Source organism: Rhinopithecus bieti, unplaced genomic scaffold, assembly GCF_001698545.2.
Source record: "Rhinopithecus bieti isolate Rb0 unplaced genomic scaffold, ASM169854v2 scaffold_13207, whole genome shotgun sequence".
Taxonomy (NCBI): domain Eukaryota; kingdom Metazoa; phylum Chordata; class Mammalia; order Primates; family Cercopithecidae; genus Rhinopithecus; species Rhinopithecus bieti.
In genome coordinates this window covers 4,028,083-4,044,011 of record NW_016807866.1, presented here as the reverse complement: position 1 = coordinate 4,044,011, position 15,929 = coordinate 4,028,083, and the positions used below count along the sequence as shown (strand labels likewise).

Below are 15,929 nucleotides of genomic sequence, written 5' to 3'. Positions count from 1 at the left end.
TTTTTTTTTTTTTTTTTTTTTTTTTAACTTTTTAGTTAATTCGTTAATAACCTCCTGACTAGCAGGGCCAGTTAGGATTTTCAGGACAAAGGACAGTGGGATGCTGAACCCACAACCCCACATCCTCATCGCCCCCCATCGCACTCTCCATTGCCCCCACCCCCAAAGTCTTTGCTTCCAGGCCATTAAGTCCTGCCGCAAATGCTCTGGAAACTCTTCTTTAGGAAATCCCTGCAGTCCCGCCTCCCTCCCGCGCATGGAAGCGCCTGGTGACAATCAGGACACCACCGAGGGCTCCTCCCCGCGCGTCCCTCTGGGGTCTGAGATGACTAAGACCTCGAATGGAAGGGGGTCGTCCTTAGAGTTCAGGGAAGCGAGCTTTACCTTGACGAAGAGGGTAATGTCGTGCTCCTGCCCCAGGGCCCCCTCCTCGGACGCCTCTCCGTCCTCCCGGCGGCCGTTCATGCGCGCGGCCTCGTCGCCAGCCTCGGCGGGGCCCTCCTCGGCCAGGTGGTTGCTGAGCTGGGCTTCAGGCTCCGCGGCGCACCTGGAGGCCTCCTCATGTGGGCTGCTGTCGGGGAATTCCTCCTCGCCCCCAGCTGCGGCCTCCTCACTTGGCCCCTCCGGGCTCTGCTCTCGCCTTTCCTCTTCCTCCCCTGACTTCTGCTGGGGCCCATCCCCTACCCCGTCCTCGACAGCGTCTGCCCTCGCGTCCCCGGGGGCCGCTTCCTCGGACCCCTTTCCCCTCGGGACCTCCGTCTCCTCCGCTGCGTCCCAGGCGCGCTCACCAGGGCTGCGCCCCGCGCTCTCCCCGTCTGCGACCTCAATTGCCTCGGCCTGGGGCGGGAGGCTGCGGTCCCCTCCTTCCTGCGGCTCACCCGAGACCCGGCGCGCCCCTCCTGCCGGACCCTCGGCGTCCATGCTGTCGCCCGCCGGGCACTCGGCTTCTACCCTGTCCCCCGCAGGGTCCCCCGCTTCTACCCTGTCCCCGCAGGGTCCCCGCTTCTACCCTGTCCCCTGCAGGGTCCCCTGCTTCTAAGCTGTCCTCCGCCGGACCCTCCGCGTCTACGCTGTCCCCCACCCGGCCCTCCGCGTCTACGCTGTCCCCACCCTGCCCTCGGCTTCTATGTTGTCCCCCGCCGGGCCCTCCGCGTCTACGCTGTCCCCCGCCGCCCCGGGCGCGCTGCTTTCAGGGGCCTCAGGTCTCTGCTCCGCCTCCTCCTGCCTCTCAGGGGCCGCAGAGTCCTCCGGCTCCCTCTGAGCCTCCACGCGGGACTCGCCCTGCGCGCAGCTCCCCGGGCTCGTCCCCTCCACCTGCTGCGCGCCGCTTGTCTCCTCCCCTCCCTGCGGCACCTGGGCAACCTCCGGGGCTCCCTCCTCGGCCTCCGCCTCACCGTGCGCCCCCGTCGTGCCCAGCGCCTCGGCCTCCGGGCCCCTATCCGGCCCGCCGCCTCCCACCTCCTTCACCGCGGCAGCGCCCCTTGGCGCCTCCTCTGCGCCCTCGCTCCCCTCCGGCCCCACTGCCTCCCCGCCCGCGGATCCCGGCTCTCCGGGTCTCTCAGCCAGAGGCGCGGGGACCTCCGGCGGCCCCTGGGGACCCGGGGCACACCCCTCCGGCTCCGCAGCCTCGGCCATGGCCCCAGATCCCTGTCCTTGATCGGGACTCCTTCCTTGACGCTGCTTAGGGGTCGGTGGCGCTGGCCAAGGGGCGTGCTGCGGGGCCCTCCGTGCCCCTTGAAGGACGCCGGGTCAGGGCTCCGGAGGTAAAGGTTTAGCCGGGGTGCTGGGGCCTTGCGCGGGACCCGCAGGGCAAACTCCGCTTGGCCCCAAGCCTCTGCGCCCCTTCTGCCCAGCTGAAGCTCTCTGGACTCTTCCTCCACTGCTGGAGTTTCTCCCCGATTGAGCGTCTGCTTCCCACCCGGACCCCAATCTCGCCCACGGGCCGCGGAGGTGCAGTGCACGGCTGGAGAGGGCTGCTTCGCTCCTGCACCTTTGGAAGTGCCTGGCCCGCCGTCCGCTGTCTGGGGTTGACCAGAAGTCCTTGGTGCCAACTCCATCCCCTAGGGCTTGGGCGGGGTTTGTCTTCCCCTCCTCCCTCCCATGTTTGGGTGGCCTAGGAGCTCGGCCAATGAACAGCCTTTCTCGTGACCCTTGTGGATGTTGATGAAAAGATTCTGGTTCTCCTGGCCGCTTGAGTGTTCTCTGGAATGGCTTCAACTTCCAGAGTCATTTAAATCACCCCCTCCAAACACACACCCCGATACCCAAACACCTAATGCCCACCTTACCCCAGGAGTGAAGCATCAAGCTCCCCGGGTACCCAGCTGAAGATGTCCACATTGTGCCAGGTGTCCAAGAGCAAGGGTGTAAATCCCGGGGAGAAGCAGGGGAGGCTCCGCTGGCCACCTTCCCATGTCTGCAGGGACCCCGGAGAGGTTCCAGAGGCCCCTCATATGGAGGCACAAGGAGCCAGTCGAGTTTCTCTGACCAGAGATGGGCGCTGTTGTCCATGAGGGGTCACTTCTCCTGGCCTGTCTGGAGGATTGTGGGAGCCCTGCGCTGGAAAAAAGGTTACACCCTCATCTCCCGGGTCTCTTAAGACTATAAGAGTCAGTATATCTTGCTGATTCTCCTAGATTTCTAAACTCACAACCAGTGCTTCTACCTCCAAGTTAAAAGCTTGGGGATCTGGAGGTGGAGAAAAGAAAATTCAAGATGTGAAAGAGGGGAGTAATGGAATTCCCTGGGTTAGGGCTCTCCCAGGATCACAGACCCAATACCTTCTCTAAAAACGAAGTTGTTATGGTGAAAACTGTGTCGTAAGCTTATTATGAGTCAGGCTACTTCTAGTGGGTTACCAAGAAACTGGGTTACCCAAGGTGGCAGTATGTAAACGTGGTGGAACGGGGATCCCAGCTTAGGATTGATGATTTGTCAGGCTTTATATGGCTTCGATATTGGCCTAAGATACATGAGCCCCTGGTGTCCACAGAAGGTTGTTTTGGTTGAAAGAGGTGGGGGTGTCTTTGATGTGGCTTGGGGCCACACCTTTGGCCATGAACAGAATGTGTCTCCTTCTAATTCCCATTGCTCATCACTCATGGACGACAGGACGGGAGCCCAGAGACAGCCAGCTTCATGCTACCTTTCTCCAAGGCTGTGCTATCTGGGTAGGTACATGCCAGAAGCTTCATCACCACAAAGTGGCATCTACTCAAAGCATGACGCTCACACAGGTGAGCCAGAGATGCACGTGAGCTGTAAAAGCTCTAGGCGCCTAGAAAAGGAATCCTGTTGCATTCACTGGGACAAGATAGCAGCCATCACCCTTATCTTATAAAGAAAGATGAAGCCAGCACGTTCAGCCCCGAACAGCAAACACAGTACAGGTTTACAGTGCTTCATGCAAACCCCATGAGCCCAGATGTGTTTCAGAAAACATAATTGTTAGAAAGATGTTTGAGTGATTTTACTGTATATTACATAATACAGCACATCACTTTGTGATCAAACACATTAATATTTCTGCAGTAAGACAGATATGCATCACTTTTGGTGAGATATGGTAAAATCATACATAGCTTCAGGCCCCCCGCCCCCAGTTGAGTTTCACCTCCAACCGAGTTCAAGCCATTCTGGTTCTGATTCTAGATTAGTTCCCAAAAAAGTTTCCAGTATTCAGAGCCTTTTAGGATTTCAGAATGTATATAAAAGGATTGTGGAGCTGTGAACCATTGAAGGGCGCTGGTTCATTTGCACTGCTTAGAAAAAATGTGAGATTAGTTAGATGCATAACTTTGTCCTTAATAACAAACCAACTGTCTTCAATGCTCGACTTTTACAAAGAACCGAATTAAAGACATTTATGTGAGTAATAATAGTTAGCAAATTCTTTTAGCAAAGTCAGTAGATAAGAATTTCTGTGAATAGCATGTCTTGTGACATTAGCTTGCCCCCCGAAGTATAAAACTAACTGAGAAAAGTATTTTCCAAAACTAGTTCAGGTTGGTGCATATGTATTTGAAGGCACGTGTGTATTCACTCATTCAGGAAATATTTCAGAAACTTTAACTCAATCAAATTTAATAGAAATGTGCTGGCTATGGGGAAGAGGTTGGAATTTCTAGAAAAACCTCCTTTTGAATTGAGCTACAGATGATCAGCTACTGTTTGCAGACTTGGCACAGCCAGAAACAAAGCTATTGGCTGAGTGGCTGAGAACTGGCCTGAAGAATGTCTTTGCAGAAAACCAATGCTAATAAAGTCTGTTCTGTCCTGGAAACTGATCCTGTGGATCACACAGGGCTATTTGATCTTACAGGTTTGGATTTATTATTTTATAGGGTTGGGGGTCATTTACTCACATTGACATTAGCTCTCAAAATAACATTCTGTCTGCAGAATGTATAATCTTTCACTTAACGATAATAAGCATTTTTAAATTTTATGTTGTATCATTTTGCAAATTTGTTCAATTTTCTGTAATTAAATAAAGCTTATTTTTAAATAAATGCAGGCTCAATGCTGAAAATACAGAAGACAGAAAATAACAGTTCTTTGCAATTTTTCTGTAACCACATTACTGACAGCTAAATATTTTCTTTCAAGAGAGAAAGAGAAAGAGACAGATTGTTCTAGACACTGGATATACAGCAATAAACAAGATTGGGAAGGTCCCTCTTCAAATGGTGTAGAGCAAAAAAATAAGTAAACAAAGAAACGAGATAATTTTGGATAATGTTAAGCTTTATATAGACACATATGCCAATGTGTGCACAGACATGCCCAAACTGAAAACCTTAGCTCTTTTCTTCCACACCCTACATCCAATCTGCCAGCAAATCCAATTGGCTTCACTTTTTAAAAATACGTATCCAAAGTCAGGCATGATGGTGCACCTCTAGTCCCAGCTACTTGTGAGGCTGAAGCAGGAGAATCACTTAAGCCCAGGAGTTCTAGACCCGCTTGGAAGCAGAATAGTGAGATGCCATCACTAGAAAGTATACACCCACCCACACACACACACACACACACACACACACACATAAAATCCAACCTCTTCTCTCTCTCTCCATTACTACTGTGCCAGTCCAAGTCACCATCACCTCCTGTCACCTAGATTATTGCCACCACCTCCTAACTAGTTCCTGGCCTTCGCCAGTCTGCTCTCCACTCCATAGCCAGCTGATCCTCTTTGGACATCATGAATCAGACCATGCTGCTTTTATGCTCAAAATCTTTCAAAGGTTTTCTGTCTCAAACCAAGACAAAGTCAAGTCTTTATGCATGAAGTATGAGGTCCTATAAAATCAGGCAATCCCAGTCTCTTTCTGGCCTACTAGACTTCTGCAGCCCCTAACACACCAGCCTGATTGCTGTTCCTAGAACTCGTTGGGCCTCTGCCCAGGATGCCCGCTATATTCTCATGGCTTACTCCCTTACCTTGCTGCAGTCTCTGATTAGTTAATCCCAAACACTCCATTTTATTTTTATAAAATGGCTGGAGTGCAGTGGCGTGATCTCGGCTCACAGAAACCTCCACCTCCCGGGTTCAAGTGATCCTCCTGCCTCAGCCTCCCAAGTATCTGGGACTACAGGTGCACGCCACCACACCCAGCCAATTTTTGTATTTTCTTAGTAGAGATGGGGTTTCACCATGTTGGCGAAGACTCGATCTCTTGACCTCGTGATCTGCCTGCTTCGGCCTCCCAAAGTACTTGGATTACAGGCATGAGCCACCATGCCTGGCCCAAGCATTCCATTTTAAAACACAACCCCTACTCTTTGGCATCCTTCTCTGCCTTATTTTCCCCCATAGCAGTCATCTTCATCTGACACATAACATATTCTAGTTGTTATCTGTCTGCCCCACCTCACCCCACTAGGATGGCGATTCTGTGAAAGCAGGGGTTTTTGTTTGTCATTGCTTAGAATAGACCAGGCACACAGTAGACCTGCATAAATATTTCCTGAATGAGTGAATGCACATGTGCATTCAAATACATATGCACCAACCTGAATTAGTTTTGGAAAATACTTTTCTCAGTTTTATACTTTGGGGGGCAAGCTAATGTCACAAGACATGCTAGTCATAGAAATTCTTATCTACTGACTTTGCTAAAAGAATACTTTAGCAAATTCTTTTAATTATTAGCAAGGGCCCAGTTAGTTCATATAAAGGAACACAAAGGAAATACCAAATAAATAGACTTGTGAAGGTCGCTATGAAGTCACTTAGAGACTTGCACATTGTTAACTTGGCCTCCAACACTAGATTAGCTGTTTAAATACCAGGGAGGGTTAAACAGAGGTGACAAATTGAGAGATGGATGACAAGAAATGAAAGTGTTGATAATTAAGTAACTTTTAATAATTATAGAGTTCTTCTGCCATACATTATAAGGAATCATGAAGCAGGTAAACTCTGGGATTACAAAGAAATCTTAAGGGCTTATAAACAATGTAAGGGTTTGTTGCTTTTGTTGCTTTTCCAGAAGGAATGGCCTCATTTCCATAGAAATCTGCTCTTTCTCTAGCAGGTATCTGCTCCTTTCAGAAGAGCCCTTGGGATTATAACGTATCTGTAACATTTAGATCATAGGATACACTTAGAGCTGACTAAAGTTTCTGCTTGCCTGGAATTCTTCTCAAACAGTTGCACTCACTTACCTACAAGTGGCCCCAAACCCGCTTCTTAATCTGGCTGGCTTTCCTCAGTTACTTGGTAAGGTACATTTCAGTTAAAAGAAGAGTGTCACTGCAGAATAGGTTATCCTAGGAGGCAGGGATTTCAAAGCCTGCTAGTCAGTAGATCCTGAAGCATGTACACATCATCTTGCAAGTCAGTAAGAACACTGCATGGAACCGACACAAATGACAATCATGGTGAAACGGGTGGTTCTTGGGTTAAATGGTCTGATTTAAATCCCTGTCCTATCTTGTCATAACTGTATGATCTTGATTCAGTTTTTCATCTGGAACAGTGAGGATTATAAAAGGAACATTGTCATTGTGAGTTGTTTTATTGATATATATTTGTACATATTTATGCAGTACATATGATGTTTTGTTACATGCATAGAATGTGTAATGATCAAGTCAGGGTATTTAAGGTATCCATTACCTAAAGTATTTATCATTTGTATGTGTTGGGACCAGTTCAGGTCCTCTCTCTTTGTTATTTTGAAATAGACAATATATTGTTGTTAACTTAACTATAGTCACCCTACTCTGCTATCACACATTAGAGCTTATTCCTTCTATCTAACTGTGTGTTTGTACCAATTAGCCTACTTCTCTTCATTGTCCTACCATCCACATTCCCTCTGCAGCCTCTGGTATCTATCATTCTACTCTCTACCTCCGTGAGAGCAACCATTTTAGCTCCTACATGGAAGTGAGAACATACAACATTTTGACCTTAACATAATGACCGTCATAGTGACCTTCCGTTCCATCCATGTTGCTGCGAATGACATAATTTCTTTCTTTTTATAGCCACATAATATTCCATTGTGTGTGTATGTGTGTGTGTATATATATATATCTCACACTTGATTTGTCCATTCCTCTGTTGATGGACACCATATCTTGGCTACTGTAAATAGTGCCACCATAAACATGGGGGTGCAGATATCCCTTTGATATACTGATTTCTTTTCCTTTGGATAAATAACCAGTTAGTGAGATTGTTGGGTCATATAGTAGTTCTACTGTTAGTTTTTTGGTAAATCCCTTTCTGTTTTCCATAGTGGCTGTACTAATTTGCATTCTCACCAACAGTGCCCTTTTCACCGCATCTTTATCAGCATCTGATTTTTTTTGTCTTTTTGATAGCCATTTTAACTGAAGTAAGATGGTATCTCATTGTCATTTTGATATGCATTTTCCTGATGATTACTGATGTTGAGCATTTCTGCACATACCTGTTGGCCATTTGTATGTCTTCTTTTGAGAAATGTCTATTCATGTCCTTTGCCCACTTTTTTATTGTATTATTTGGTTTTTTACTGTTGGGTTGTTTGAGTTCCCTGTGTATTCTGGATATTAATCCCTTACCAAATGACAGTTTGCAAATATTTTCTCTGATTTGACAGAATGTCTTTTCACGCCGTTGGTTATTCCCTTTGCTGTACAGAAACTTTTTAGTTTAATATAGCCCATTTGTCTTTGGTTTTGTTGTTTATGCTTTTGAGTTCTTAGCCAGTTTAAATCCAGTGTTTCTTAGCTAATTTTCTGTCTAGATGATCTGTATAATGCTGAGAGTGGGGTGTTGCAGTCTGCAGCTATTACTGTACCGAAGTCTATCCCTCTCTTTAGATCTCATAATATTTGCTTTATATTTGTGGGTTTTCTGATGTTAGTACATGTATATTTATGATTGTTATATCCTTTTGCTGAATTTGTCCCTTTATCATTATATAACAACTTTCTTCATCTCTTTTCACATTTTTGACTTGAAGTCTGTTTTATCTGATATAAGTATAGCTACTCCTGCTTGATTTTGGTTTCTGTTTGCATGGAATATCTTTTTCCATCACTTTACTTTCAGTCTATTTGTATTTTTACAGGTGAGATGAGTTTCTTGTAGGTAATGTATAGTTGGCTCATGCTTGTTTTTTAATTTATTCAGTCAGTCTGTATCTGTAATCCACTTACATTTAATATTATTATTGATATGTGAAGGCTTATTCCTGTCATTTTATTAATTGATTTCTGGTTGTCGTGTATATACTTTGTTCCTTTCTTTCTCTCTCATTTTTCATCATTGTGGTTTGGTGGTGTTCTGTAGTGGTAACATTTGAGTCCTTTTTCTTCCCATTTGTGTGTCTGCTCTACCAGTGGGTTCTATACTTTCATGTGTGTTCATGATGGTAGATATTATCTTTTCACTTCCAGATATAGGGATCCCTGAAGCATTTCTTGTAGGGCCAGTTTAGTGGTGATGAATTCCTTCAGCTTTTGCTTGTCTGGGAAAGACTTTATTTCTCCTTCATTTATGAAGGATAACTTTGGCAGTTTGGGTTGTTTGTTTGCTATCAGCACTTGGAATATAGCATCTCATTATCTCCTGGCGCGTAAGGTTTCTACTGACAAATACACTGTTAGTCTAAGGGGAATTCCCTTATAAGTAACTTTATACATTTTTCTTGATGGTTTTAGAATCCCATCTTTGTCTTTGCCTTTTGACAGTTTGAGATAATGTGCCATGAAGATCTTTTTGAATTGTATCTATTTGGGAATCTCTGAGCTTTCTGTATCTGGATGTCTAATTCTCTTGAATTTTTCAGCTATAATTCCATTAAATATATTTTCTATCCCTTTCATTGTCTCATTGCCTTCTGGGACACCAAACATTTTAATATTTCATCACTTCATGGTGTCCCATATGTCACATAGGCTTTGTTTATTCTTTCTTATTCTGGGTTATTTCAAAACAATTGTTTTCAAGTTCTAAAATTATTTCTGTTTCATCTAGTCTATTCTCGAAGTTTTGATTGTATTTTATATTTCATTCAGTAAATTCTTCAGTTCCAGAATTTCCGTTTGGTTCTTTTTCATAATATCTATCTCTTTGATAAATTTCTTGCTCATATTCTGAGTTGTTCTTGTTTCCATTTCCTTGCATTGTTTTTCTGTGTTCTCATGTATCTTACTGAGCTTCTTTAATATCACTATTTTGAACTCTTCCTCTGGGATTTCCTATATTTCTTTTTCATTGCAATCTGTTGCTGGAGTATTAATGTCTTCCTCTGGAGTTACCATATTTTCTTGTTTTTTTCATGTTTCTTGTGTCCTTACATTGATATCTGCACATCTGGTGTAACGGTTGCTTCTTTCAATTTTTCGAACTTGCTATAATAGAAGAGGACTTTTTTACTAAAGATATGCCTGTGGTATTGGTTGAGTAGCACACAGCACTTTGGCTTTGATTCTTGGTGTATGCAGTAGTATACTCTCCATATGATTTCTTCAGTTGTAAACAGAATCCATGCCATCTGATTTTCTCAGTGGCTTAGACTGTGGTGTTAGTAAAGGCTATGGTGAAGTGTTTTGCTGGGGACAGGAACTTCAAATGAGCCAGTCCTTTGGCACCAGTGCATTGATGACAGCAGTGGACTGAGCATGCTTGTCCTTGGGCCTCAGGGCAGGGTACACTAGCACTGGTGTTAGCAAGTCCAGGTGAACCAATTCTTGAGCCTCTAGGAGGCTTGCTTGGGTGACAGAAGTGGCAGTGGTAGGCCAGGTAGGTGGACAGATCCTCAGGTTCCTGAGCAGTGGGCATGGTGTGGGCAGTGGCAGTAGCAGTGGTAGAACAATCTGGCTCTCACATGGTCTGTGCTGGTGTTGTCAGTGGCTGGAACAGACTGGGCAAGCCAGTCCCCAGGCTTGCAGGTGGCATGTGCGAGTGAGTGCCACCTGTAGTGGTGGCAGCAGGTTGGGTCATCCCATCCTCAGAACCCCAGGAGGAATGCTTATGTGCCAATGATGGGGCAGGGCACTCTCCAGGGGCAGGGGGCTCTCCAGTCTCCAGGTCCCCAGGCAGCATGCTCAGACACTGGGGAGGGAGGACAGAGCTGGGCTGCATATAGGCACTGGCTGTGTTAGGCAGAGATAAAGTGATTTCCAGGCCCCTGGAGAAATACTCAGGTTAAGGTGGCAGCAGCTGCACTTCAGCCCTGCCGCTTTCAGTGGCAGCATCTTTAAACAAGTGGCTGGGGAGCATGCTTTTCAGCCCTGGGTGAAGCTGTGTAGCCTTTTTGCAGGCACTTGTAAATGCATAGAAGCCCTGCTTCTGGGGGTGGCAGCATCACTACCAATGGCCCGTTCTTTGGCTCTAGTGGCAGCAGCCAGCAGTGGCACTTGGCTATGAGGAGGGGATGTTATTGGGGCTCCAGGGATGTGGAGATGCAGGAGCTGTTGGGACCCAGGGAAGGATGCACTCTGGTGGAGGCTAGACTCTCAAAATAGCACTTTGCTGTAGCTGTTTAGGACTCAGGGGGTGTGTAGTATCCAGTGCGAGCTTCCTCTCTGGAGCAATGCTGTGCCAGTGCATGGTCTTATTTAGCTGCTCATGCTAATCTCAGAGCCAGCATGGATTGAAGGGCTTTCCCATGGGTAGAACTGCAGGGATCTGCAGTGGAAATGTAGGCTGCTGGGGGTCACTCACTTATCCTTTCCCTGCATTGGGGAGCCTCTCCAGGATCCTAGCCAATCAAAACTGAGCTGTCTTACTTCTCTCTTCCTCCTTACCTTAGATGTTTCCTGTCACTTCTCTGTTGAATTCCAGCATTCTCCCTTAGGTGATCTATTTAAAATATGACTAACTACTTGCTATTTTGGTCCTAGTTTGTGGAGGGAGTGAGTACCAGATGCCTCTCATGAGCTATCTTGAAGCTCCTCTTCTGTGGGTTTTAAATTGGATATAACATATGTATCAAACTTAGCACAGCCTTTGTTATTACTAACATGATAACCCCTCAGCTTAGCAGCTGAGGCTATAACTTTATTCTAAATTCATTCTAACCTGCTATCTGGTTTCTTAATCCAGAATACATTAGAAACAGCAAGATAGAGGGGCTGAAACAGTTGTCTTCATAAAAACAAAATGCTTAAATTGAAAGCAAAAATAATGCTTGAAGTCTTAAGTTTTAGTTATGAATAAGGTTTATTTTCTCATTTCAAATGAACAAAAAAATGACTTATTGATTGAAAGAAAGAAAAAAGGAAGTGAGGAAGAAAAAGAGGGAGGGGAAAAGGGAGGGAAGAAAAAAAAAAAGCCTGATATGCCTGGCATGTAGTCGATAACAATGAAGGAAAATTTCAAAAGTAAATTGATGGTTGTGCATGTTGGGGAAAAACAACATAGATATTTGCTTTTATTTTATTATATTAATGAATTGGCATCATATTATTGGGACAAAACCCCAAAATGTGAATACTTCAAGTAGAATAACTTAATTTAAATAAACTACATATAACTATTTATTATATAATTATCCATCTTGCAAAAAAAGACATTGTATGTCAATTAGAAATTTACATTGGGTGTGGTGGCTTACACCTGTAATCCCAGCACTTTGAGAGGACAAGGTGGGTGGATCACTTGAGGTCAGGGGTTCGAGACCAGTCTGACCAACATGGTGAAACCCCATCTCCACTAAAAATACAAAAATTAGCCAGGCATAGTTGTACACGCCTGTAACCCCAGCTACTTCAGAGGCTGAAGCAGGAGAATCACTTGAACCTGGGAGGGGGAGTTTGCAGTGAGCCAAGATCATGCCATTGCACTCCAGCCTGGGCGACAGAGTGAAAACTCCATCTGAAAGAAAGAAAGAAAGAAAGAAAGAAAGAAAGAAAGAAAGAAAGAAAGAAAGAGAGAGAGAGAGAGAGAGAAAGGAAGGAAGGAAGAAATAAAGAAATTTACATAGCACGTTTCTTCTCTTCATATTCCTTTTCTGCTGTTTAAATTAGGATTATAGTTATTTTCATTTCTCTGTTTCAGGTGTGATTGCCAAAAACAAGATTAAAGTATTTTTTACCTTTAAAGTTGGTTTCTAGGGGAATGGCAGGAAGCTGAATCCTTGTTAATGGAGTCCAACAGAAGAAAAGGCAATGAATAGATGCAAAGACAGGAGAAAGTGAACCAGAAGGAGCAGCTGTGCATCCCAGTGCTAGGATTGTTCCCAGATCCCTTGTCCCCAGAGGTAGCATTTGAACTTTCATCCTTCACCTGTCAACCAGATGTGGTCTGCCAGACAAGCTCATGCCATCTGTATTGCAAGTCCTCAGTAAATATTCGCATTCTCTTAGAGAATATTATCTTCAAAGACTTGGAAGATCGTTCTGTCTAGCTCCCTCTTGTAAATAAAATGTCTTGCGTTTTACCTCTGTAAAGAGGGCTCTTTACACATCAGATCTTATTTTAAGTGATTTAACACTCTTCACAACCCTGGGAGGTAGTTGTCCTGGAGTGGGGACAGGGGTTGCCACAGAATGAAATGACAGAAGTTGAACTGGATTAAATTACAAATGAATTGTGAAAAACTGGCTCTTTAATACAGCATTTTCTAAAATGTTTCCCACAAGGGCAGCTTGATCGCTTTCGGGCCTTGAGTAAAATAACAATCATAGTAATAACTCCTCGTAGTCATGAAGTAAGACTTGGCGCTCCACTTCCATGTAGAACTGTATTTTGGGAATCCACCTGCCTCTCTGTGCCATGGCACCATCCAGCAGGCTCACCCCTGCCCCTGCCAGCCTCCCAAACAATGGGGCTAAGTTTTATTCTTTTGAATAGGCTTCAAAGTGCAGTGGCATGATTCGGCTCACTGCAACTTCTGCCTCCCAGGATCAAACAATTCTCCTGCCTCAGCCTTCTGAGTAGCTGGGATTACAGGCACCCACCACCACACCTGGCTAATTTTTGTATTTTTAGTAGACATGGGGTTTCCTTATGTTGGCCAGGCTGGTCTCAAACTGCTGACCTCAAGTCATCTGCCCACCTCGGACTCGCAAAGTGCTGGGATTACAGGCATAAGTCACTGCGCCTGACCCCCATCGAACTTTATTGTCTACACACCAGCTAAAGGAATGAGTTGGATTCACCTTTGTCAATGGTGGGGTCGAAGCTTCAGCTCTGGCCTGGTCCACCTTCATCTCTGGCCTGGACCACCTTCATCTGTGGCCTGGACCACTGCAATAGCATCTTAGCTCTTCTCCCTGCTCCATGCTTGTCTCTAGGGTCTGTTCTCAACCCAGCAACCTGAGCTGTCCTAATAATAGGATAGATAACGGATAATGTCCCTGCTCTGCTGAAATCCTCCAATGGCTTCAATTTATACTTAGAACCAAATCTGAAAATCTCCAGGGGCTCTGAAAATCTCTATTACTGGGCATCATCACCCCTCCCCTCTTTGACCTCTGTCTCCTGGCTCATTTTTCCCCATCACTGTGCTGCACTCGATCTGAACTAGCCCCTGCCTGGAGTGCTCTACCCGTCTCTGCAGAACTCATGTTATGACTTCACTTTGCTCCCCTGCTGAGGTCACCTCCTCAAGGCTGCCCTCCCTGATGTACTATGTGAAGCACTTCCCTTGCTCTCCATCCTCTCATCCTGCTCAGGGTTCTATTTATTGACAGTCTCACTCACAAGACAGGAAGCTCCAGGATGGCAGGGAAGCTGGCTTTTGTTCACTGCTGTCTCCTCAGCACCTGAGTCAGTGCTGGGCAAACAGGAAGCTCTCAATAATCATCTGCTATATGAATGAATACTATTTTGAATGAGTTGACTTGATTATCTTTTTAAACTGACCAGATGTTTTAGGATTGTTTGCACAGCCAATGCAATTTCTTAGCCAGCCATCACATATGTATTTACTGGCAAGTTTTTCTGTAATTCACACCTAGGTGAAGGTGAGCTAGAAACTTAGCTTGTGAACCATCTATAAAGTCAAGAATTAAATGCAACCACCTCATTTTTCTTTCCAAGGACTCATTTGTGTATCTCCCTCTTGGGTCTCCCCTCTTTTGATTTGCCTGAATCCCAGGAGTTTCCTCAGGGAGAAACTGCTGTGTTTTCCCACCTCCACCCAATGCTGATGCTCAAAACTGGGGACATTTCTCCCCTCGGTAGAGAGACCTGCTCTCAGTCCCACAGAGCCACAGAGGCTAAAACTTAGAGAGGAAATGACTCTTTCTTTGACTCCAGGTTCCCTCCAGGTGTCCCCCATACCATAGTTCTCATGGAATCCTTCCATAGGTTTACACACACAGCCTTTCCTGGAGCTCAAGTTGGCCCCAAGAACCTGACATTAGGGCACAGTCCAGCAGCACCACACCCCATTGCCAGTCCTAGATGTGGGCTAGCTTCTCTTTAACCCTCAGAACAAAAACATTCCTATTCTATCCTGACCCAGTACCCTAGGGCAACCCCATTTTTGTGCCTGTCTCTCAGTGAGCCCAAAATAGCCTCAGAAGAGGGCCAACCAGCCCTTCCTCTGCTGAGTTGTAGATGGCAGCTCCTTTCACCAAAGGAAAAAACAGAAAGAAATGCTTGCTTACCATCCAGTATAACACCTCTTTGGAAGGTTCTTAACGATATTTGTAAATAAAAAACAGCTTTTTAAACAACTCCACTTTTTATTTAAGTCCTTGAGTTTCACAGATGACACTTGCGGCATTTATTAACAATCTCTTATTAACATGTGGGATTGCCTTTATACAGAATTTTGAGATAAACCAAGGAGCCAGTGGTGACTCGTGCCTGTAATCCCAGCACTTTGGGAGGCCAAGGCCGAGGATTGCTGGAGCCCAGGAGGTCAAGACCAGTCTGGTTAACATGGCAAAACCTCATCTCTATAAAATGTACAAAAATTAGCTGGACTTGGTGCCAGACACTTGTAGTCTCAGCTACTCAGGAGGCTGAGGTGGGAGGATCACCTGAACCTGGGAAGTGGAGGTTGCAGTGAGCCAAGATTGTACCACTGCACTCCAGCCTGGAAGACAGAGCAAGATCTGTCTCACACATACACAAAGAAAAGATAAGTTGAGGGCAGACCAGCACTTTCTTCTCCCTCTTTTCTTTGTTTTCAGTCTCTAGGTGTCTTTGGATGTGTCTCTTAACACCTCTAATCCTTGTTTTCCCAACCTGTACTATTGGAAAGTGATCTCTTCCCTACACACCTTACAGGTTTATTTGGGACCAAATAAGAGTCTGCGTGAACAAAATTCTTACACTGTGAACACACAAAGGTAAGATATTTTTCATTAGATTTTTAGTGCTCCAAGGCAATGGTGCCCAAACAGCTGCGTATCAGAATTAATAGGAAAGTGTGTCTGAATGAAAGTTTCCTAGGCCTTATTTTCAGAAATGATTTATCCTGTTGCTCAGATGCAGGACCCTGTTGTTTGCTCTGTAGGTTCTGTAG

At 45.5% G+C, this 15,929-nt stretch overlaps 1 protein-coding gene across 1 annotated transcript in view; it reads right to left on the bottom strand.

Moving 5' to 3' along the window:
• Positions 1-2,002, bottom strand: part of CLIC6 (CLIC family member 6) — a 52,052-nt gene extending 50,050 nt beyond the window's left edge. Inside the window, exons 1-2 of the mRNA XM_017883872.1 lie at positions 1,100-2,002; positions 385-982 (exon numbers count right to left, since the gene is read on the bottom strand). Of these exons, the coding sequence (XP_017739361.1) occupies positions 385-982; positions 1,100-1,635 (1,134 nt within the window). The 5' untranslated portion in view covers positions 1,636-2,002. The remainder of the gene's footprint in view (positions 1-384; positions 983-1,099) is intronic.
• Between the last annotated feature and the right edge of the window lie 13,927 nt (positions 2,003-15,929).